The following is a 25,270-nucleotide window of genomic DNA, read 5'->3' as shown; positions in this document are numbered from 1 at the left end:
AACATATAAGGTGAGATAGGACTATAAAATATAATATAATGGGGGCGCCTGGGTGGCTCAGTTGGTTAAGCAACTGCCTTCGGCTCAGGTCATGATCCTGGAGTCCTGGGATCGAGTCCCGCATCGGGCTCCCTGCTCAGCGGGGAGTCTGCTTCTCCCTCTGACCCTCCCCCCTCTCATGCTCTCTCTATCTCATTATCTCTCTCAAATAAATAAATAAAATCTTAAAAAAAAATATATATATATATAATATAATGAAATATAACATAAGTGCTGTGATGAAAAATAAAGCAGGAAAAGGGGGGTCAGACTGGGGGCTATTTTGCCCCCCAGGGAACCTTCAGAAATGTCAGGAGACATTTTTGGTTGCATGACTGGGGGCCAGGGTGAGGGATGGTGTGAAGATGCTCCTGGCATCCAGTGTGCAGCCTTGCCAAATACCTTACAATGCATATGACCCCCTCCTGCGATACAGAATTACGCAGCTCAAAATGTCAGTGGTCGAGGATGGCCACTTTGACAAGGTTATATTTGAATGAAGACTTACGTGAGGTAAGGGAGCGAATTATGTGGCTATCTGGGGGGAAAGAGATTTCAAGTAGAGGAAAGAGCAAATGGAAAGTCTGTGATATGGAAGAGTATCTGGTACGGTTTCAGAACAGCAAAGTTCCAGTAGGACTTGAGTAGAGTAAACAAAGGAGAAAGTAAGGGATGAGGTCAGGGAGCTGATCACGTATACTCTTACAGGTCATGGAAAGTACTTTGAATCTTTTTTTTTTTTTTTTTAAGATTCCACTTATTTATTTGAGAGAGAGACAGAGGACAGAGAGAGCAAGAGTGGGGAGGAGAGAGGAAGCAGGCTCTCCACTGGGCAGGGAGACTGACCCTGGATCATGACCTGAGCCGAAGGCAGACAACTAACCGACTGAGTCACCCAGGGGCCCCATGGATCTTATTCTAAGTGTGATCTAAGTGTAATTCATATTAGCCATTTTTTGTCAACTATTAAAATATTAAATATCCTATATGAAATCATTTCCCCAATATTTTGAGGGCTGATGAAATTCTATATTTAATTTTAATGAAGTGTACTTCTAGAGTCAAACAAATATACTCTTAAATGTAATTGGCACATTTAAACCTACTGATTAGAGTATCTATACTTCTAAAACATCATCCTCAAACTACCCCAAACTTCTGAAAATCATGAATATTTCCTTCGACAAAGAGCACTTAATTTCCCTAGGGCACATCTTTACTTTCTTTGCTTTGAATTAATAAAAGGCCATACATCAAACACTTTACTAGTTAAGTGTTTATATGCAGAAATCAATCCAGCAACAACATCTGCAATTGCTAAAAAGAACAAAGTGATCCACATGGTACCGTGGCAGGATTTTAGCAACTTTTGATGAATGAAATTCTTGAGTTTAAATATACCTCCTCCCATGCATAAACCAATCTGTTTCTCCCATTTTATTTAAAAAAGTTAAAATAGAGGGGCGCCTGTGTGGCTTAGTCGGTTAAGTGACTGACTCTTGATTTCAGCTCAGGTCATGATCTCAGGGTTGTGAGATCAAGCCCCACATTGGACTCTGTGCTGGGCGTGGAGCCTGCTTAAGATTCTTTCTCTTTCTTTCCCTCTCTCTCAAAAAAAGAAAAGTTAAAATAGCTCGTTACTAGGGTGTAAGTGTGGCATAGTGAAAGATACACAGCATAATTGAAGGGATACAAGTGGGAGTAATGTGATATAGGATTTGCATAAGTCACCTCTCTAGGTCTTCATTTTCCCATCTGTAAAAGAAGTCCTTTGGATCAAATGATCTCCAAGTTCCCTTTTTGACTCTAACACACTCTGATTCTAAATTTGAGTAGCCAAGACTTCACAAACCACACACACACACACACACACACACACTTTTAAAAAATATTGGCGGTACAATCATAATACATATTAAAAACAAATATATAGTAATAACTTTCTGATCACTACTATATCATATTATCGAAATATAACATCTCTTCATTTTTCGATCTTTTAGGAAAAGATAGCTTATTCCTGGCCACTATCAAAACTTTGTCCACTTGGCAATTTCTGATAGAAAAATATATTTTTTTAAATTTTTTTTTTTTAAGATTTTATTTATTTATTTGACAGAGAGAGACACAGCAAGAGAGGGAACACAAGCAGGGGAAGCAGGAGAGGGAGAAGCAGGCTTCCCGCAGAGCAGGGAGCCTGATGCGGGGCTGGATCCCAGGACCCTGGGATCATGACCTAAGCCGAAGGCAGATGCTTAACGACTGAGCCACCCAGGGGTCCCGATAGAAAAATATTTTTAAGGGGTGCCTGGATGGCTTAGTTGGTTGAGCTGCTGGCTCTTGATTTTGACTCAGGTCATGATCTCCGGGTCCTGGGATTGGGCCCTGTGTCGGGCTCCACACTCAGCATGGAGTCTACTTGAGGATTCTCTCCCTCTCCCTCTGCCCCTCCCACTCATGCTCTGCCCCTCCCACTCATGCTCTCTCTCTCTCAAATTAATAAATACATCTTTAAAAAATATTTTCAAATGTATTCTACTTTACCCTGACTTCTGAAATGACGTATCTGAGCATAATTTAATCTGTGATTGACTCCAGTTTTGACATAGCATAGAACAGGGGCTTAATTGTTCTTTTTGTATTCTCGGTGATATAACAGAAGCAGAAGGCAGAGATTTTTAAAATAAATATTGGAGAACTGTGAATTCAAAACTACATGAAACTGACCACAGCGCCCAGAGTCTAGTCCATTTGGCAGTTTATTAGCCTTAGGTAGAATAGAGGTGTAGGCAATGGGGAGAATTAGCATTTGCACGAGCCCTCTCTGAAATAACCTCTGTTGGGCATTAATTAGAAGACAGCTCACTGATGTGATTAAAAGATGCCAGGAAGTACCCATCCTAAAATATAACTAACATAAAATAACCACATGCGGGAACTCCATTTTGAAGTAAGAGTAGTAATAAACAGATGTTGTTAATAACTGACAGGACCATTTTAAAGGGGGTTGGAGGAGGAAGACTTGGTCAGTACACAGCAATCTTCCTTATTAGGTTGCAAGTCTCTTGACAAAGACTCTTCTGAATCTTTTGATCTCCACCCCAATACGTGTCCCAGTACCTTGCATATAACAAGCGATGGGGCAAAAAACAATTTTTGTAGGACCATTGATACTCAGGTATTAACCAGGAAAAGAATTCTCTAATCTAACAAGCATTTTAAAAACAGAATTAAACAAACAATAAGGAAAAAAAAATACAGAAATAGCACTAAAAGACCGAATGGCAATTCACCAGGAAACCATAACGACAGAAATATCCCTTAAATAACATTCAATCTCATTCCCTTTGTTCTAATCCTGTCCCCACCCGGCGGCCTTCAGATCTGTAATTTGGTTTTCTAAGTGAACACACCCACTGAGGAGTACCCAAGTAGACAACCAGTGATGGCTTGTTCTCCTGTTCTAAATGTAGAAACCTGCTTTGTCTGTATTAAGAAATACTGCGTGCACTTGTTTGGCGGAAGGCAACCTCCAGAGCAGCGTAGCACCTACTCCGTGGCAGGCACTGAGCTAGATACCAAAGACAGAAATTAATCGGAGGGACTCTCTCTGGTTCTTACTTGAAACTGTGGCTTTTAATGGAATACCTAGCTATCCACTACCTCTCCCGAGAGGGGAAAAGAATCATGGAACATATGCATCTAGTTTTACATATTTTAAAAGTTTTACCTACTCTGCTATTTTACCCTATTTTATCAGCAGATCAAGCTCGTACTACCTCCCATAATCAAAGACATTTTAGTGTCAGGACTAGTAAATTATAGCCAGCCTTTCTTAGAACTCCTAAATCATATCTTTTTGAAGACAACAATTTCAATTTCAATAAAAAGGCAGAGGGAGCCTAAAAAGGCAGCTTGCAATTAATTTTACAAAATCTCCCAGCTGGAAAAGTACTTGAAAGACAAAATAGGGTGCAATTATTTTTAAAGAGTTTTATGCTAATTTTATTTCCAATCCCCCCCCCACCAAAACACACACACACACACACACACACATCCTTAAACTATTATCAAAGATCTAACACGCTGTGCTTTGGAAAGCCAGAAAATGAGATAGCACAATGGCATTTTAGAAAGCTTCCATCTTATCGGTGACATTATTAACCAGGAGCCCAAAACGAGCTTTGGCGCTGATCTTTTTTTATTCAGAGTTTTGACACAAACATGAGAATTTAATAATAAACTGACCCAAAAAACACAGACCTAGATTGAAAATAGTTTTAACAACTGGAAACTAACATCACAACGTCCTGGCATAATGGCAGCCCTCTATTTTCTCATTAAAGCTGCCAATATTCTGGAAGCCCTTTATGGCTCATTTGCCACATCTTCATTAACTACACATTGGCATGGGGTCGAACAGGTTCTGCATTTTGAAGACTCCCATTTTCAACCGCCTGATAAGGTAGATACTATCATACAGCCTGGATTATCTAGAACATTCTTAATGCTTCTGTGCAAGCAAGTCTCAACTCTGGGGTTCAGAAAATATGGTCAGTAGGAGTCAACATTAACAAACGGCAGGAAAAAAAGAAACTCCACACACCTCCCCACTGAACAAAGTTCCCGCAGAAAGTAAAGAGCTGAATATTCAGTCCATTGACCAAGTGTTCTTCTTTTTAAAGAAAAATCACAACACTTAAAAAAAAATCACTAACAGGCTCCCAGTGCTGCACCCGAGAGGCCTTTCATCAGAAAGGAACCAACTGTTTGTAACAACAGATTCCCTCTGTCTGTCACTCTGTCTGTGTGTGTGTGTGTGTCTCTCTCTGAGGACACATGTAGGTTCACATCTGCATTCTGTCTTAAAAGAAACCCCATTATGCTTTTGTACCAAGTATTATTTTAAATGCCAGTTAACTCTCTCAACACCCTCCCCCAAGTAACCTTAAAGTAAATAAACTCATTATACAGCCGTGTTCCTGCAGAAGTTTGAATCACACCAAGAATGCATATCCTTAAAAGGAAATGTTTTCCCTCCCCTTGCATCCTGTTATTTAAGCTATTTTAAGTACTTGTCTGGAGAAAGCTGAGCCAGAATTCAAGTGGTTTTGATTTTAGCTGTTGTGCACTGCCCATGTCCAGGTGGTATGAGGCACAATCTATCACTTCAAATGCATCTTTTGGGGTGCTACTTCGTCTTTTAATCTGACAGTAAGAAAGACTGGGATTTCCTTTGACACCCAGGTTGTGTGTGTGTGTGTGTGTGTGTTGCTTTAACCATCCTTGAATCTGTCTAAATCCAGTGTCTCTCTTTACAAAGAGGTTGCATATGTGAGTTCTCATCTGTAACACACATGCAACCTCTTTACTAACCCATCACGGACAGTGCGCATTAGGACCCAAAGAAGAAAACCAATCAAGTACAGATGCACATCCTTTCAGGAAAGCTGGGTTTAAAAGTTCCATTTAGTTTAACCAACATATCCCACAACGTTTTCGCACTTAAAAAAAACTGACAAAAAGAACCTACGTGACTAACAGTAATGGATTTACACACGTGTGCGTGCACACATACACAATCTCGAATGCCCATGAAAGCACGTGAAATATTGATTTAGAAGACTCGGCCAAAAGACTTGTGCTGAAGAATTTAGATTATATTCCATCCTAAGATCTAAGCAGTAAAGTCAAGCTTTCATTAGGCACTAAAACCTTAGAGGCAGATGCTAAACATCTCCAGATGCTTCACTAAACATGAGGTTTGCCTTTCACAGCTTATACCTTTTGAGGCAGCTCATTCCAGCAAATAGAAGAGGCAGTTTAATGAGTCCCAGCTCAGGGTAGAAGTGAGGTCGCTCCCTAAGAGTTCATTCTAATCGTGGATCCTCAAAGATGGAGGTCAAGTATGGTTGAAGGCTGGGCAACATGAGAAGGCTGAAGCCAGGCGATCAAAAATGTTGTCTATCGATCCTTTTCCAACTCAAAATGTCCAGCAAGTTTGGCCACCAGGTCCCACCTGCTGCCACTCTCCCACTTTAAAAACACACACGCACCTCCACACACGCTCACATGAGCACATCCTCACACACATGCGCTCTTGCTCTGAAGCCCACCCATCCACACACGCGTACTTCTCCAATCTCCCACACCACCAAAACATGGTTTGCAGACCATCCCAAGACCTTCGTCTCTAATATTCCACTGACAATTAACCAGATGGCTCAGTGAAATCGCACTGGTTAGTTTATTTTTTTGGCTGGCCTATAGGTTTTATTTCTTAAGTCATAATTCAACAAATATGCACTGGTGTAGTTTTATTGAATACTAAAAAGTAAATTAAACTAAACCGCTGTGACTTTCGTGGCATCATCTGATGTGGTTTTTATGCACTACAGAATATCAAGTAATCTGAAACAACTCAACTTCCTGAGAGGAGAAAATCACCACAACTAAAAGTTTTTGACTTCGGTTGGTGGGCAGTCACAAAGGAATATACCCACAGTATTCCTACTCATTTATGAAACCCCGTTATTCTTTTATTTCAAAAGTGCTGAATTTGTGTGTGTGTGTGTGTGTGTTTTTAAAAGCTCAGTAGCAGTTGCTTAGGAGAGAAAAAGTCAGATGTCAGTGTTTGCCAATCTGAAAAGATTTACATTACATGAATTTATCTTTATGACAAGTAATCATCCAAATGACTTCTAACTTCCATAACAAGATTAAATTCTCAGAATGTAAAAGACATTTTCTAGTTGGTAAAATATTTACTTCCTAAGTGTTCTGGAAGTTTTATTTATTCTTCTTCAGAAAGAACTTATGCAGCATTTAAATTAAAACGGAAACATTATGAAGTAGGAAAAAAAAAAACAAAAACAGAGCCAAGGCTTCTGCTATCCCAGTGGGAAATACTGGAAACAAATGTTGAGAAAATTAAAATAATTAAATGAAAATATACTGCTTGGAGCTTAACACTAAGCAGGTGCAGAAAGTGAGTGAAAGGAGAACTTTAAATCTTAATACTTGATTTATTGCTAGTAAAGAGAATTTCAAAGCACTATTAATTGATTGGACAAAACCTATGGTTAGCGGTAATTACAGAGATTTTCCTCACACACTATGATTTTGCTGAATTTCTAAAGAGATAATCAAGGCTATTATTGTTAATAGATGGGAAAAATCACATAATGATTTCCATATTTTGTCACAACTGAACAGAGACAAAGTGGTCCTCCCTACCCTCCCCCCACCAATAAGAAAGAATTGTCCTTGACAGTAAAGTAAGTTCTAGAGCTTGTTTTTCAAATCAAGTTTCCCTGAATGAAAAAAAAAAAAAATTTCCATAACACCTTTGACAGTTGCCTGAGGGCTCCGTAACTAATAACTACAAACTACAAAGATTTTAAAGGAAAAATCAAAAGATTCAGCTGGATCTTTAAACACTTTTCTAAAAGACAGACTCCACACAAGCCTTTATTATGCCAAAAAATATATATATAAATTTTATGTGCTACAACGTGATGGCCAAAACCTCTAGCAATAAATTCCACCATGATGAAAATCTTCGTAACAAAGGCCCTTTTAGTTTACAGTGGGTAACAAAGTCTCAGTACGTGAAAAGATTACATATAATTCCTTGGGATTCAGTCAATTAAATATCAATTGCGAACCTAACATGCGTACAACACTGAGCTAGATACTGAATGATATGCACGGCAGGCAGAAATTAGGGACTCCAGAATTTCTACTTAGAGCCTGTAGAGTAATAAGAGTAATAAGAGCCTGCATATCTTAGGAATGAATATATGCCTGTTAGGGACATCAATAGTATGTATGGTCTAATGTCCTGCCTTTGGGACTCTCTTCATCTACCCTAACCCCTCCAAGATGTAGGATTTAAAATAAGAGTAATTCTACGATGACACTTTCTTGCAGTTCAAGCTCTAACTGATCCCTCACTTAGTGCAATTTAACCCTGGTTCCTCCATGGAGACAACTGGTGAATCCTCTTCATATCATTAAAGTTTGTAAGGAGTAATGAAGCTCTTTTACCGATAAGAGTATTTCAGATCCGTCAAGTAAACCATACTTGAATAGCTTTACATTTTAAAAAGATACTGCATACAATTATTTCCAAGATGCTTCCTATGAGAACAAGGCCTATATTCAAGAATAAGCATTTTTTTTTTTTTTTTTTTTTTTTAGAAAGCGAGGTAAGATTCAATAATGGCCATAGTAAGTCCTGGTCCTTACCCAAACTTCTATTCATAAAGAAACAAATTAGACTGGGGGCGCCTGGGTGGCTCAGTCGTTAACCGTCTGCCTTCGGCTCAGGTCGTGATCCCAGGGTGCTGGGATCGAGCCCCACATCTGGCTCCCTGCTCCGCGGGAAGCCTGCTTCTCCCTCTCCCACTCCCCCCTGCTTGTGTTCCCTCTCTCACTCTCTCTCTCTCTGTCAAATAAACAAATAAAAATCTTAAAAAAAAAAAACAAATTAGACTGTCCCCAACACTGAGGGAGGATTATAAGAAACAAAAAAGAAGGTTCAAAGGATATGGAATCCTAAAACAATTCTGATAAGGCTATTTCTACAGAGTAATGAGATTTAAAAAATCTTGCAGCCAAGAATTCACCTGCTGTTTTCTCGTAATCAATCTTGTATCAGACTGGGTAGTACTCTTTGTTACAGCAGGTAGCATCTATGGCCAGTTAACAGATTGCATTTTTTTTTCATACACACACAGAAAAGTGTGTTAGATTCAGGCCTATCCATTTTTTTTTTCTACTTGGAATTCTGATGCGATTGTGAACAGTCACTTTGGCTGGATGGGGGCGGTCATTATTCTTCCCAAGGTAAGCTATAACTTACTAAATGCCTTCACAGACAATGCCGGCCATGAATGTATGGGAGTAGAGATGTACTCCTTACTTTTCATTAATGAGATTTGCAACACAGGTCCAAGAGTTAAGTCTGATTTAAATAACAAATTATGATCTAACTTTATACCTTTTAATCAAGGAGATACCAAATAGTAGTTTGCCTCTCTAAGCCCGTGTTGACTCATGTGAGTACATGCATCAATGATCAGTTCTCACCCTGTTTTCTTACTAGCTTCTACTGATTTGACCTGAGCAATGAAATTTGGAATGTAAATACTATAAACCGCTTCCATCGCTGCTAAATTCTAAGACACATTCAATGAGGTTTAAGGAAAAACCAAATGGCGTGCTATGTCTTCCCATCTAATGCTGATACTAGAACGTAACGTGGGAAGGCAGAACGGGCTGCACTGTCCAAAGGCACAGAAGATCCATGAAGAAGGCAATAAAGCCAAGCCAATGGGGCAAAGGTAAAACATCATCTAATCATCATCTAACATTTTCAGGGGTCACACACCCCTCTGAGAATATGGTGAAAGCTCCAAATCCTCTCCTCAGAAAAATATGATACACAATACAATAACAACACAAAATCTGTTCAAAACCTTCAGGAGCCACAGCAGCCCCCCGCCCCCCCCCCCATTAAGGACTGGTACCCTAGACTAAAAACCTTTGACCATAGTAGACAGATGTAATTAGAAATAATAGTTTAAAGTGTAGCTTCTAAAACTTTATCCCAGGGACGCCTGGGTGGCTCAGTCATTAAGCGTCTGCCTTCGGCTCGGGTCATGATCCCAGGGTCCTGGAATCGAGCCCCACATCGGGCTCCCTGCTGGGCGGGAAGCCTGCTTCTCCCTCTCCCACTCCCCTGCTTGTGTTCCCTCTCTCGCTGTGTGTCTCTCTCTCGTCAAATAAATAAATAAAATCTTTAAAAAATAAATAAATAAAACTTTATCCCGTTGATTTTAACTACCTTGCCCTAAGATTAATGATTAACCATTCATGTAATTTTTTAGAGAATTAACCTTCATTAGGGCAAAAGATGGCTTTAGTATAGTTAAAGCTATAAAAAAATACTTACCAACTTTTGCAAAGGCCTCTTTGAGTTCATCAAGCTCATCTTTGGAAATCTGAGTGGTAGCCATCTCCTCCATTTAAAGATCTAAGGAGGAAACCAAAAAGGTTTAAGACTGAAAGATTTTTGTGATGATTATAAGTATTCCTGTGAAATTCTCATCTCAGAGATAATTTAAACAGAACTGCGAACTGCTAAAACCATCTCAATACGTTCCCATATTTATAGCTAACGCCATAATAAAGAAAACAAACACATGAGAAGTCATTATTTACCAAAAGTTATTCAGAAAAAAAATATAGCTCTGGATTGTCCTTTCAAGGACAAATTCTTACAAAGGAAGAACCAAGGTACTTAGCAATGACAGGAAAGAGATACATAATAGAAATCTGTGGTTTTTCATGTTAAAACTGAAAGTCCAAATTTTGTGACCAAAGATTAAGGGAATATGTAACTGCTCTATTAAGCCCTATCTCTCTTTTTCTGTCTTACTGGCTACTTCCATTTCTTCCAGCTTTATTGAGATATAATTGACATATAATAGTGTGTAAGTTTAAGATGTATAACATGATGATTTGATATACTAGTATCATGAAATGATTTACTACAATAAGGTTAGTTAGCACATCCATCACCTCACATTACCATTTTTTCCCATTAAGTCACTTAAAAATCATTCAGTGTGAAGGGGCGCCTGGGCGGCTCAGTCAGTTAAACGTCTGCCCTCGGCTCAGGTCATGATCTCGGGGTCCTGAGATCGAGCCCCAGGGGCTCCCTGCTTAACGGGGAGCCTGCTTCTTCCTCTCCACCACTTGTGCTCTCTCGTGTTCTCTCTCTCAAATAATAAATAAAATCTTAAAAAAAAAAAAAGAATACAATATTCTTGATTTTGCCTCTTGGCCTACAACATTTATGATCTGGACCTTTACAGAAAAACTACTGAGCCCTGCAATAGAGAAAGGAGGTCTGTTTCACAATGGGTAATCCCCAAATACAAACTCATCAACAATTTCTGGACAAAAAGGCATGAAAATGATTATGCATTCTCTGGGTTTGGTTGGGTTTTTGTTTTGTTTATTTTTTTTGGTTTTGTCTTTTTCTCAATCTTTTTTGAGGACTTTACTTTTATAGAACACTTTTAGGTTCACAGCAAAACTGAGCAGGAAGTACAGAGATTTCGGCCTCACACACCCCCTGCCCTCACATGCACAGCCAACCCCGTTATCAACATCCTCCTTTGCTACGATCGAGGAATCTACACTGACACATCATTCTCACCAAAGTCCATGGTTTACCTTAGAGTTCATTCTATGGGTTTGGACAACTACATGATGACATGGATCTACCGTTACAGTCTCAAACAGGATAGTTTCACGGCCTTAAATGTGTTCCTCTTTCAAAAAAGTACTCTATATGTTAAATTTCACGATCTATACGAAACACAAACTCTTTGAGATTGCGTATTTACCCCTTTTAGATATTTTTGTTTTAAAAAAAAACTAGTCACCAACTCATCAAGAGAGAGCTGGGCCACACCTGTCTTTCTCACAGCCATAGTTGTTCTCTCTGAAACTTGTCACAGTCCCAGGCACACAGTAAGGCACTCGATATAATAGTCCTTTACTAAATTCATCCATTCAACAACTGTGTGCCAAGCTACATTAGATAAATTCATATTTGTATTAATTCCCTGGACCCTGACAACAGCCTTAGGAGGTAAATATTCTCCTCTTTTTTCTTATAAGAGAACTTAGGTTCAGAGGGACCATGAAACTGGAATTCAAACTCAGCTTTCTCAAATCCCCGGGATGTTTTAAATCGACCATATGATACGGTAATTAGCTATGTTTCCACCACAATGCAATACACATTTCTAATGACTGGTATTTTCAAAAATTAAGTAAAAAGACCTTTATTTACTTATTTATTTTTAACCATTTTATTTTTTATTAAGTAAATCTCTACCCCCAACGTGGGGCTCGAACTCACGTCACACGTTCCACTGGCGGGCCAACCAGGCTCACCAAAAACAGACTTTTATCTTTTTTATTTTATTTTACTTTTTAAAAGATTTTATTTATTTGAGAGAGAGCTAGAGAGAGAGAGAGAGAGCATGAGCTGGTGGGGGAGAGGGAGAGGGAGAAGCAGGCTCCCCGCAGAGCAGGGAGCCCGATGCGGGGCTCGATCCCAGTACCCTGAGATCATGACTTGAGCCGAAGGCAGACGCTTAACCGACTGAGCCACCCAGGCACCCCCAAAAAAGACTTTTTTTTTTAAAGATTTTATTTATTTATTTGAGAGAGAGAGAGAGAGCATGAGAAGGGGGAGGGTCAGAGGGAGAGGCAGACTCCCCGCTGAGCAGGGAGCCCGATGCGGGACTCGATCCCGGGACTGCAGGATCATGACCTGAGCCGAAGGCAGTCGCTTAACCAACTGAGCCACCCAGGCACCCCCAAAAAAGACTTTTAAAAAACAAAACAGAACTTGCTTCTTCATAAACTTTTCTTACCTATGATGTTAAAATGTCACTAAAGAGGGAAAAACTTCTCAGTAGGTAAGTTGGGTAAATCACCTTTCAGAGTAGTCTGAGGCTCTATATGGTAAAGAAAGATCTTCAGTTAGATATGGAGTAGGCATTTTCAAAATTAAGAGTAGAAAGCTACTTTTCATATGTTAAACTGTAATCTAATGGCAGTACTTTAAAAAAGTATCCTTTATTTTACTATTACAGTGTTTAACACTTCTGATTACAAACATACTATATAGGATTCACTACAATTTTCTTTATATACATAAGTAGTCATATTTTCTTTTCTTTTTTTAAAGATTTTATTTATTTATTTGACAGAGAGAGAGCACAAGTAGGCAGAGAGGCAGGCAGAGGGAGAGGGAGAAGCAGGCTCTCCACTGAGCAGGGAGCCCGACGTGGGGCTCGATCCCAGGACTCTGGGATCATGACCTGAGCTGAAGGCAGAGGCTTAACCGACTGAGCCACCCAGGCACCCCAGTAGTCATATTTTCAATACGAAATTATTAACCATCCTCATGAACTATACCATGTAGAACAATGGGACACAAAGTCTGAAAGTGAGACCGTCTCAGAAAATCCAAAACATGTGGCCTCTCCTTTGTCTCTAAAGGTCCTTTACAGTTTGAGCAGTTTGTACATCAGTAATGATCTAAAGTATATGAGTTTAAAAAAAAAGAAGACAAGTGATTTTATTCTCATACTACCATATCCCCCCCCCTTTATTTAAAAAAGATTTTATTTATTTATTTGACAGAGAGGGACACAGCCAGAGAGGGAACACAAGCAGGGGGAGTGGGAGAGGGAGAAGCAGACTCCCTGCTGAGCAAGGAGCCCGACGCGGGGCTCGATCCCAGGACCCTGGGATCATGACCTGAGCCGAAGGCAGAGGCTTAACTTAATGGACTGAGCCACCCAGGCACCCCCCTGTCTAACTGTCTTAATGAAAGCCTAAAGTGACTTCTTTTACACTGAAGAGGAGCAAAATATACCACCCCAAAATATGCCTCTTTGGCACACTGATTATTTTAAGCTGGTTATTTTTAAGAAATAGCAAACACTGGTGAAGCGCTGAAAACTGAGAAGTTAACCTTTTGTATCAAATATTTACATTCATAAGGGAAATCTCCATTTGTCAGAGTGTCTCCCTGCTCTAACAGGAAGAGAATATCTAAATCTCTAGAAAGTCTTATTAATGGAGGAAGGCACAGTCTTAAATCTGCATTAACAAGCTTACTGTTGTTTACTGTGCTTTTCCTGGTCACCTCCCATAACTGACTCCCCACCCCCAGCATCTTCTTTTGTCTTTAGCTGAAAGTGGTATTTAAGGTGGTGGCTTCACCCATTTTAGGGAGTTACTCAGTTTTCCTGGGTCTCTCCCATGGATACAGGAGGTATGCAGGTTATTAAACTATTGTTTTTCTCTTGTTCTGTCTTATGTCCATTTAATTAGACCAGACAAAGAAGCTAGAAGGGCAGAATAAAAATTGTTTTCTCCCCAACACCATCTATAACTCACAGGAGACTTCAGGAGGCACATCCAAATAAGAATAAAAATAACTGGAATATGCATATATCCCCCAAACAACATTTCTAGGCAAGTTGGTCCAGGATAACAGAACAGTTGAATTTAGGAGTCTCTTGCTTAAACTCAATTTCATTTATTTATAATTATTTGAAATAAATGCTCCCCTGAGGCACCTGAGCTAAATCTAAGAAGTACCAAGTCAAATTTAAGAGCCTCACAATAGATGCCTTAGTTGATAAAAGTCATAGTTTTTTTTTAAAGATTTTATTTATTTGTCAGAGAGAGAGAAAGTGCGCACAAGCAAGGAGAGCAGTGGCAGAACGCGGCAGAACGGGCAGGGGCAGAGGCAGAGGGAGAAGCAGACTCGCGGCCGAGCAGGGAGCCCGATGCCGGGCTCCATCCCAGAATCCTGGGATCACGACCTAAGCCGAAGGCAGACGAATCGCTTAACTAACTGAGCCACTCAGGCGCCCCAAAAGTCACAGTTTTTAAAGTTGCTTATGTAATGCAGGCCTTTTCCCACATGAATAAAAAAAGGTTTTTTTCTTAAGACTACTAGTAGGTATTTGACGGTATCTTTAAGGAAATTAAGCAAATTAAGTATTAACTTGGGGGGAAAAAACAGCACATTTAAGTAATTTATTTATTTATTTTTTAAAAGATTATTTATTTATTTATTTGAGAGACACAGTGAGAGAGGGAACACAAGCAGGGGGAGTGGGAGAGGGAGAAGCAGGCTCCCTGCAGAGCAGGGAGCCCAATGCGGGACTCGATCCCAGGACCCTGGGATCATGACCTGAGCTGAAGGCAGTCGCTTAACCAACTGAGCCACCCAGGCGCCCACATTTAAGTAATTTAGTTAAGACTGCCTGTAGGTCTTTAAAATGCAGATTTTAAAAATGAAAATCTTACAAGTTAAAATTACAGACGCTCTATTCCTCTTCATGGGGCATTCATTGCACTCTAGGGCCTTCTTCTCTTAAAGCAACTAAAACATCCTAGACTGGAGCTTATGAAGCAAAACCGAGGATTTGACATCATCATTGCCCTGTACACGGGCAACAGTTGTTCCTCACCCAAGGTTGTAGGGTGTTACAATGGCAGGATGGAAAGACTTGAACGTGGACTCAGAAAGCATCAAGCAGGGTCCTGGTTTTGCTCTTTCCTAGCAGTGTGTCCATGAGCAAGTTTACTTCATCGGGCTCTCAGTCGCCTCATTTGAAAATAGCAACAATAATACCTCCTTCCCCAGGGTCCTCATGAAGATTAAGGATGGCTTATGTGAAGGCATACTGTAAGCTAGAAAATATTATACAGTAACTTCAAATCCTTAATGAAAGAAAATGGGGAGAGGCACCTGGGGTGGCTCAGTCGTTAAGCGTCTGCCTTCGGCTCGGGTCATGGTATCCCGGGGTCCTGGTATCCAGCCCTGCATCAGGCTCCACGTCAGAGTCTGCATCTGCGTCTCCTTCTCCCTCTGCCCTCCAGCCCCCACCCCTGTTCGTGCTCTCTCTCTCAAATACATAAATAAAATCTTAAAAAAAAAAAGAAAAGAAAATGGGGGAATAAATGAATGTCTAAGTAGTTGTGAGAGGCTATATAAAAATAGGCGTAAGTTCTAGTAAGAACCTTTTAAATGGGGTGTATGGAAAGTTTTTCCATTTGCCCTATAATTATTGACTCCAGAGTATAAAGATGTCCTGTGTACATAAAAATTATAAGCCTTTAGTCAAAGTAATTTAAGAAGGATGGGCCCCACGAAAACCTGTCAGCCACTTTTCACCCATGACTCAATCTGGCTCCTTCATTAAGGCCAGTTTCTAACTACAACTTGAAGAGTGGCCAGGAGATACTCTCACAAATGCAAATTTTACTTTAAATATTTTGGGACCACTTTTAAAAATCACTAACAGTTTGTCAATATAATCATATTCTTCCCAATCTGCACTTTTTTTTCATTGGCGATCAAAAGTAAAAGGTAAAGAGGTAAAAAGTAAATTTACTTGCTGAATAAAAGTTTAACTTCAAGTTCACAGTATGTGATTGACAGGCCAAAAGAAAGTCTGACTTTTGAAATACGTCCTTTTCCCCAGTCTGTCTTCCCACAAAAGTGAATTTTATTTACAGGGGAGAGAGAGAGAGAGAGAAAGAGAGAGGGAGAGAGAGAGAGAGAGAGAGAGAGAGGAAGCGTGCTGATATTAAAAAAACAACAACACAGAAATATATTTTCCTTCCATTTAAATGTAGCCAAATGAAATACTAATCAAAAGTAAAAGCTCCCAGGGTCTCTGCATTTTTCTGAATTTTCTCATCTGCAAAGCACTTTGATCTGTCCCAAATTCTGTTTCCTCCCTAGCTCCTCTGCCTGCCTCCTCTATAAAGGGAAAGCTGCAGGGGGAAAAAAAAAAAGAAAAGAAAACAACACAGATCCTCTCTCTCCCTAAACATCTGAGACAAAGGAAAACAGATTTTCAAAAAAAGGGAATAAAACGAAAAGCAAACAAAACCTTGTTTGTTGTTTTTTTTCATAAAAGGATATGGTGTACGACTGGGTCTGAATTCAGGGCGTCACCCATAGAGAAATCTTAGGCCAATGAAGTCATCCCTAATTACAGAGTTTGACTAACAATGCAGCAATTATGAAACCACTCCGCGGGCTCATTTAACTACACTCAAACCCTGAACACAAATCTTTGCTGAGAAAGGTGTGCGTACAACTGACTACCTGAAACTATCAGTCAAAAAGTCTGAAAGGTATTTGATGGGAGAGGAGGAGGGGTGCCTGTTTTCAGCCCCTACAGCGATTCAGTGGAGGCATGCAGCCGACTGAATAATCTATTTACTAATCTCTGTCATTCAGCAGCACGTGGGGCGGGAGGCAGGGCACACACGCTGGGAAACTCATCCGTGGATAATCGGGAGTTGATTATGAACTCTGTACTTTTTCTGGCAGCTGAAAGGGAACTACAGGAGAAACACCCGGGATATTCAACCAGAGGCTTTATCCCAGCCACTAGCAGGCCAGGTAAATACTACTGGGGAAGCGAGGCTGGTTACTTAAATCAGAGATTTGGCAACACATATTTAAGCTCGCATAGCCGCCACGAAGGAGAGAGCAACAAAGGGTGGACAAAACATGGAAGAATACGTTGTTTCACAATAAATGAAAACCAAACCAAACCAAACCAAACCCCACAGCCACGGCTAAGGGTGAATAATTCAACAGCGGTCAACAAGAAGGGGTGTATTTGTCACCTTCCTTTGTCCAAATCAGGCACTGCTCCGGAACACCCACACTTCACATACTTACCTGTACCGACAGAAACTGCCACCCTGTCTCCTCCCGAGTCGGGTAAGTCAACAGCACTAGTCTCCAGGTCACATGGGTGTTCAACACCGAGCTCGAGCTCACCGACTCTTCCCATGATTACTCAAGCTCCACACCTGTACTTCCAAGTGACTTTCTACAAGATTTCAACTTGACTGTCTACCCTATATACTCACTTATTCGTTTATATCCAGGCCTTAATGGAAGGCTTATCAGTGGGTACCAGGCACTGCGTCGTGTGCTGCACAAGTAGGGAATTAGGACGCAAAGCCCCAAGAGCTTACTGTCTAGTGGGAGAAACAGAAAGACAAAGACAATACTAGTGAGAGCCGTGGGGGTCAGGAAAGGTTTTCCAAAGAGGACTTTTGAACTTTATCTTAGAACCTAAGTAGGAATTCCTCGGACAGACATCACTGATGAAGGCCTTCTAGATACAGAGATGTGAAGAGAAGATTATATTCTGGAGGTGGAGAAATGCAGTTGGTTGGAGCACTGTGCCTGGGATTTAGGACAGACATGATTGGGAGCCGAAGGTCAGGGTCCACTTTAGAAGGGCTACACTCGGGGCGCCTGGATGGCTCAGTCGGTGAAGCGTCTGCCTTCGGCTCAGGTCATGATCCCAGGGTCCTGGGATCGAGTCCCGCATCGGGCTCCCTGCTCAGCGGGGAGTTGGCTTCTCCCTCTGCCTCTGCCCCTGCTTGTGCTCTCTCTCTCTCTCTCTCTCAAATAAATAAATACAATCTTAAAAAAATATTTAGAGGGGCTCCAGTCAAAATCTGGACTTGACCCTCTGGTCCAAGGGTGAAGGAAGCTGAGTGAGGAGGATTCCAGGCAGGAAAGTCTAAGTGTCTACACTGAACTTCCTGCTGCATTAGTTCCCATTTTCAGCTATCTCCCCTGCCAAATCAGGTGTCACTTTCCAGTTCCCCACTTTGCTCTGTCTCCAGAGAAACAAAGGGAGGGCAAAGTAAATAAGCAGTCTGGATTCTTCCATCATACCCCTGGATCACCTCATGTCTGACCTAGTCCAAAAGCCTTTGAGTTGGTCTGTCTCCAGTCTTGTGTCCCTCCAAGGTGATCTTCACACTGCTAGCTCCCTGGAGAGAAGACCTACGATCGATTCTACAAAACACAGGGTCCCGCCTCTCTTGCACGGCATTCAAGGCCCTACGCGGTTCTGTATTGAGACCTGCCTATCTTTCCAATGTCACTTCCCACCACGTGCACGGCCCCCTCGACCCACGCTCTAGAAAGATCCCATTTCCCAAGCAGGCCACCGTTTCCTACCCCCTGTTCCTTCTCCTCTGTGCCTCTCTCCGTGGAATGCTCTCCACCCATCTCCTAACCTAGCTCTGCAAAAGCTTCTTTGAGGAAGTCTCTTCAGATTGAACCCACCTGAGATCACAATCCTCTCTGCACAGGACTGGCTGCGTTTTCTTCTGCAACAACCAGCGCAGGGTTCTTTCAGGCAGCTCTGATTTTAAATATCTCGTTCTACCATCGGAGCCTACGTACCAATGTTTGAGTGGGAAAATACAGTCACCACAAGGATAGCATTTATAACAAAGCTCTTGGATGGAAGGGGCCATATCCCATTCATCTTCATATTCCCAGCCCTGATCACAGTGCCTACAGAGTAGGTAATGATAATAATTAAGATAATATAATAACATACCATTGTAAGTTTACATTACAGCTAACATTTACGGAGGACTTATTATGTAGGTGCATTCTGTGAAATGCTTTATATACATTATGTACGTTATGTCTCAGAAAAAACTTTATAAACCGGGTGATACTGTTATTCCCATTTTGCAGACGAGCAAGTGAGCTCAGAGAGGTTGGGTAACTTTCCCAAAGTCACACAGCTCTTGAGAGGTAGAGCCAGGCCTCAAACCCAGGTCTGCCTGCCACTAAAGTCAGTATTCTCAACCATTTTGCTATGCAGCCTCCCGAACAACAGCTTATTGAATGAATTTATTTCCCCAACAAGACTATAACCTTATTAGAGTGGAGATGCAGCTTACTTATCTCTGTATTCACCACAGCCCTTAGAATAATGCACAAACACAGTGCATTTTCTTTCTCTTTTTTAGAGAGAGAGAGACAGAGTGCATGCAAGTGGGGGGGGGAGGGGCAGAGGGAAAGGAAGAGAATCTCAAAAAGGCTATACACCCAGCGCGGAGCCAGATGCGGAGCCAGATGCGGGGCTCGATCTCACAACCCTGAGATCATGACCTGAACTGAAATCAAGAGTCAGACTCTTAACTGACTGAGCCACCCAAGTGCCCCGACAAAGCATTTGCAATACATATCTTCTGAATAAAAAATGGCCCCCAGCTAGTGCCCACAACCATGTCGATCATGTCCATCCCCTTTTAGGAAGCTATCATTGCTTATGCCTAAAACAGCTTGTCTAATCTCTGCCTGATATTCAGGTCCTCTAGAGCGGTCCTACTGGACACATCTAATCAGTTTTACATTTCAACAAGACTCACAATTAGCTTTTTGATCACAATTATTCTCCTGAGCATGTCCTGTTAACTCCTACATCAGTCATTACCTTTTGTTTTATCCTGTCCCTCTTCCTCTTTCCCTCCCTCCCACTAAGGACTCCCTCTCCTGTATCCACCTCTCACACTTACAATGCCCTCCTCATAATTTTTCTTCTCTCCCTATCCAAATCCTATTCACCCTTCAAGGTTCAGCAGAAGCCTCACCCTCTCCCAAAGCATGTTTCCCAGTGCCTCTGCCCCCTGCCGCCCTTCCTCTTCAAATCCCACAGGCTTGAGAATCCTGTAACAAAATCTGGCAATTTCATTATGGCCTTCCTCCTCTAGTTATGTTAGAGGATGTGAGGACCGCCTGGCTGGGACATCCGTTGTCCTACTTGATTCAGTTCACCTGCCTCCTCCACACAGCTCCTCAAACTTGCTTCGAGAATAATCTTCCCCAGGAAAAGAGATTCCTTCTTTGACTAAATAGCACACAAATGCTTGTCTAACTACTTGCTCTGCTGGTCTCATTTTGAGACTGTTTGTATCTCAAGAACAGCGTCGGAACTCCGTCTTCCTCTTCTGTACTCCCACTAAAACTGGGTAGAGACATGGCTCAAAAAATATTCCAACTGACTGCAAGGTTTCGAAGGTTTGAGTGGTAATTCCCAGCATGCCCAATATCCAATGACTACTGAAACCGTCGTAGGGAACAAGAGTCTAGGGTCGTTACTTGACTTTGCCCAAGACGCAAGGCTGCACAGCAAACGTCAAATTAAAAGACTGTGGGTGAAGGTAATGAACTACTGTTACCGTAAAAGCAAAACCAAAGAGGCTACACATTGCTTTGTGGAAAGCAGGCTCATGCCGATTAGAGACTACACAAGATCCTTGAAAGGCTCCTAACAAATGTGACCACGGTCCTGAGAAATATGCAGTTACCAGAAAATGTAGACAGTGACTCCTCTAGCTAATACCAACTTGTTTTTGTTACTTAAAGGATAAGGGGGTTCACTTAATCCTTGAGCTGAAATCACTAAAACGGATTGTGGAAAACATACAGAATACACGAAACAGGTTCAGTAAAGACTATATACTGTGGAATTCTCAAAGTTCTTTCTTCAGAACATTCATGTTAAACGGGTGCCGACAATAAGACAGGCCACACTTTGAAAAAGGACACCAATGTTTCCCTTCTCCTGTGGCCCATTCCTTCCTCCGTCTGACAGGCCTGTGCTTCATGGGATTTAAAGATTTTATTTATTTATTTGACAGAGAGACAGCGAGAGAGGGAACACAAGCAGGGGGAGAGGGAGAGGGAGAAGCAGGCTCCCCGCGGAGCAGGAAGCCCGATGCGGGGCTTGATCCCAGGACCCTGGGATCACGACCTGAGCCGAAGGCAGGCGCTCAACCAACTGAGCCACCCAGGCGCCCTAGTGATTAGTTCTTAAACTTAACAGCTGACTTTTCTCAAGGGGCAAGGGGTTTGGAGTCTTTGTGCATTTCCTTTTAGAAAATTTCAATGGAGGGGAGCCTGGGTGGCTCAGTCGGTTAAGGTCATGATCTTGGGGTCCTGGGGTGGCGCCCCGCATCCTCCCTGCTCAGTGAGGGGCCTGCTTCTCCCTCCCCTGCTGCCCCTCCCCCTGCTCATTCTCTCTCTCTAGCTCGCTTCCACTCTCTTTCTCTCAAATAAATAAATAAAATCTTTAAAAAAATTTCAATGGAATCTTGGTACAGGAGTAATTGTGACAGCTTAAGAGGTTATGTGCATCTTTCTAAATTTAATGATTTGTTGCTCTGAAAGTCAAACAAGTGAGTCGAACTCTAAATGCCCTCATGCATCACAGGTTCTTGGTCCTGAGAGTTAAGGAAAGGTTTGAGCAGAAAGAAGTGGTGATGGATGTTACTGTCGATTATTCCAGCAGTTCAGCATTATTACAAATTGCTACAGCCACAAACGGGTAAAACTGAGCAGAGGACATGGCTAGATGACCCCAAATAAAACTGACAGCACTTTCCCATGAGGCACAGTTGTATATGCCGTTAGGTTATACGGTATTGAGGACTTGAGAGTAAAGCAACTGGCTGATGGAACATAAATCTGGCTATATTTAGCAACTACGCTTCTATAATTCATTTGGATTAACATAACATGAACGCAAGAGTATATTACTTGAGGTAAACAGAGTGTATCATTTCAGGGACATTTGGGAGGTGACCTGAAAAACCTCACCCACTACTTCCATGACAAAGTAGGTTTCAAACTCCAGATCGATGGAGAAATGAACTTTGGAAGGCTCATCAGGGACTGAAGGCTGACTCTACCCTTTATCCCACCCCACGTAGCTGCCCACCTACAACAGCAACTTTGCCTTGGAGGTCGCGTTGAATGTTTAAGGAGACTTAAACATTAGCTTACTATTTAATGTGACGGAGACATTGGTATCTCCTGCAGATATGCTGCTCTGACAACCCTTGAGATGCAAGAGAGAAGCACAGAGGTTTTATTAAGAAGTGCAGGGAACGGGGCGCCTGGGTGGCTCAGTTGGTTAAGCGACTGCCTTCGGCTCAGGTCATGATCCTGGAGTCCCGGGATCGAGTCCCGCATCGGGCTCCCTGCTCGGCGGGGAGTCTGCTTCTGCCTCTGACCCTCCTCCCTCTCATGCTCTCTCTATCTCATTCTCTCTCTCAAATAAATAAATAAAATCTTTAAAAAAAAAAAAAAGAAGTGCAGGGAAGCAGAGATGGCTGTTACTTGGGAAGTCATGCATAGCAACTGCATAGCGTTAATTAAACTAAACTATGTTAGCCCTCTTCTGACTTCTCTAGTACCTACAAATAATTAAGCCATCTCAAATTCTCATTTGCATTGTTTTGAAGATTCTATTTATTTTGACACAGAGAGAGAGAGAGAGCGCACAAGCAGGGGGATGGGGAGAGGCAGAGGCAGAGGGAGAAGCAGGCTCCCCACTGAGCAAGGAGCCCGAGGCAAGGCTCGATCCCAGGACCCCGGGATCATGACCTGAGCTGAAGGCAGATGCCCAACCGACTGAGCCACCCAGGCGCCCCTTGTTTGCATTATTTTAAAGGAGATGCACCACAGAGTCCTAGTTGCTAACCACTAACTCCCCTTACCAATTCCTGTAGCTCCGCCCCCTTTCATTGCAGGATGACCACCTACTCCTCTATTTCTTCCACCAGTCTGGGAGCTCCTTGAAAGCAGGGCTGGTATCTTCTTTGACTTTGTATCTTGGCTCACAATAAGCACCCACCAAACGTGTGTTGAATAAATAAACTCTGATGGAGGCAAGTAGGGAAAGTGAACATCTTTAAACACAAGGCAGACTAAATAGTTGTCTCCTGTGCTTTTAAAAATGCATATTCTATTAGAGAAAGCTGTGAACAAAACAGTCACGACAAAATAATGTTCCTGCATTCTTCACATGCAATTGGCCTATTAGCATGCTTTAGCTATCTACTCTTGTTTAATGCTTCAAGATACTACAAAAACTACTCAAGATGTTTGCAGCCTGTCCTTTGAATTTAGCTGAAAGTCAAACAGAAAGGTTTTTTTTTTTTTCCAGAAACAGTTTTTACTTGTTACAATGTTGACAATCAAGTAGCACATTTCACCTTTCCAATAGTACACATTAGGCACAAATCGTGCTTTGACAAACCTGCAATTTATAGGTAAAAGTAACGTTTGGAAATAAATGTAAATTGCCCCAAACTAAATTTAGCTATACTTAAATGTTTTATGAAAATTTCCAATAAACACAAAAAAGAAAATAGTACAATAAACACTCATAAACCCACCACCCAGACTGTACATTGATCAGGATTTCCCTGCAACCTGCTTCATCTCTTCTCCCTTTTCTGTCACTTTCCTGAATTATTTTAAAGCAAACCCAGACATCTCATGATTTTGCCCTACATAGCTCTCTTAAGAAATGAGTTCATTTTCTGGAAATACCTCTATTCTATTCTCGAATCCGGCATAAGCTAGATTCTAATCGATCTTTTTTTTCAAGTACCAATATCTATGAGTCACTTAAACCCCAAAGGGTGCCCAATCATGTGTCATTTCCTGGAGGAATATCAAATACTTCCATTTAAAGTAAACGTTTCTTTCTTCTTTTTGTACTTAATAAAAAAAAAAGGAGATAAGACCTTAAAGTAATGGCTATTTAAAAATAAGTTAGTAACTTTTCCAATAAAGGAAACATTCAATTCAATTTAGTCAGACTGAAGGCATTCTTTACATTCTTACCAGTCAAGAGTTTTACAGATATTTCACATATGTCCTAATCATATTCTAAAAGCCCCTTTCTCTGTGATGAATACCATATCAAAGCCAAAGATAAAACAACAAAGTGACACCTCTCCTTCTCCTACCAAAAGCCAAGCTTGTATTAACTCCTTGGATTGAAACAGCACATTCTCCTTTACAAAGGTCGAAGCCTGTCTATATTTCCGAAGTAAACATTGACACTTTCCCCAAATATCTGAATAATTCATGAAAAAATACATTTGCGGGGTGCCTGGGTGGCTCAGTCATTAAGCGTCTGCCTTGGGCTCAGGTCATGATCCTGGGGACCGGATCGAGCCCCACATCGGGCTCCCTGCTCGGCAGGGAGCCTGCTTCTCTCTCTCCCACTCCCCCTGCTTGTGTTCCCTCTCTCGCTGTGTCTCTCTCTGTCAAATAAATAAGTAAAATCTTAAAAAAAAAAAAAAAAAGAAAAGAAAAAGAAAAAATACGTTTGCTGCTAAAGAAATTAACTAACCTTCACATCCGAGGGGTATTGCCCTTTCCTAGGAAAATTAACATTGAAGCCAAGGCCAACCTTCAGGTGTGTGCGTGTATGTGTCTCTGTGTGTACTAGACCCACACACATACACACACACACATCACAAGGCAAGATCAGACTAGTTAACATGCTTCAATTCAAACCAAAATATTAGGATGCACAACTCAGAAATCACTAGAGATACAATTTTAGCTTAGACTTTGAGCTAAGCTGAAAGCTATCTGTTAGTATCTAAAAGTGCCTCCTGCAATGTTACATACCCTGCTTCTATGTTCTCAAATATAGTACTTGTTAATTGAGAAAACACTTCTTACTGCATACACGCATCAGAGTCGGATATCTAGCTCTGCTGAAACAAGGAGAAATAAAACATCTATGATCACCAATGGATGGAAATCCCTGACGAGTTTGTGGGCACTGGAAATCACCATCACTACCATGTCACAATAACAGCACCAAAATTTCAACACCAATGATTTTCAGGTATCTTGTAAAATATAAACAGACAGTAACACAACTTTGTCACAAGTCGTTTCATAAGAGCAGAATACTGGTCTAATCATAACCTATTCTGTCATGACAGCTACCTCATC

At 41.3% G+C, this 25,270-nt stretch overlaps 1 protein-coding gene across 10 annotated transcripts in view; it reads right to left on the bottom strand.

The window, feature by feature from the left end:
- The window catches only part of PLS3 (plastin 3), an 81,391-nt gene that overhangs the window by 27,181 nt on the left and 28,940 nt on the right, over window positions 1–25,270 (bottom strand). For 3 of the 10 annotated variants that reach the window (XM_045881757.3, XM_054509006.2, XM_045881770.3), the window contains exons 2-3: window positions 12,501–12,584; window positions 9,998–10,078 (exon numbers count right to left, since the gene is read on the bottom strand). In XM_045881757.3, the coding sequence (XP_045737713.1) occupies window positions 9,998–10,070 (73 nt within the window). In that variant the 5' untranslated portion in view covers window positions 10,071–10,078; window positions 12,501–12,584. Of the gene's footprint in view, window positions 1–9,997; window positions 10,079–12,500; window positions 12,585–17,550; window positions 17,644–18,769; window positions 18,807–23,004; window positions 23,167–25,270 lie in introns of those variants that run through there. The other 7 variants (XM_045881780.3, XM_045881794.3, XM_045881786.3 and 4 more) reach the window with 5 other exon arrangements.

This window comes from Mirounga angustirostris, unplaced genomic scaffold, assembly GCF_029215605.1.
Source record: "Mirounga angustirostris isolate CCGP_5_RB_7025 unplaced genomic scaffold, mMirAng1.0.hap1 SCAF_11, whole genome shotgun sequence".
NCBI lineage: Eukaryota > Metazoa > Chordata > Mammalia > Carnivora > Phocidae > Mirounga > Mirounga angustirostris.
This window is presented reverse-complemented; position numbering and strand designations above follow the sequence as displayed.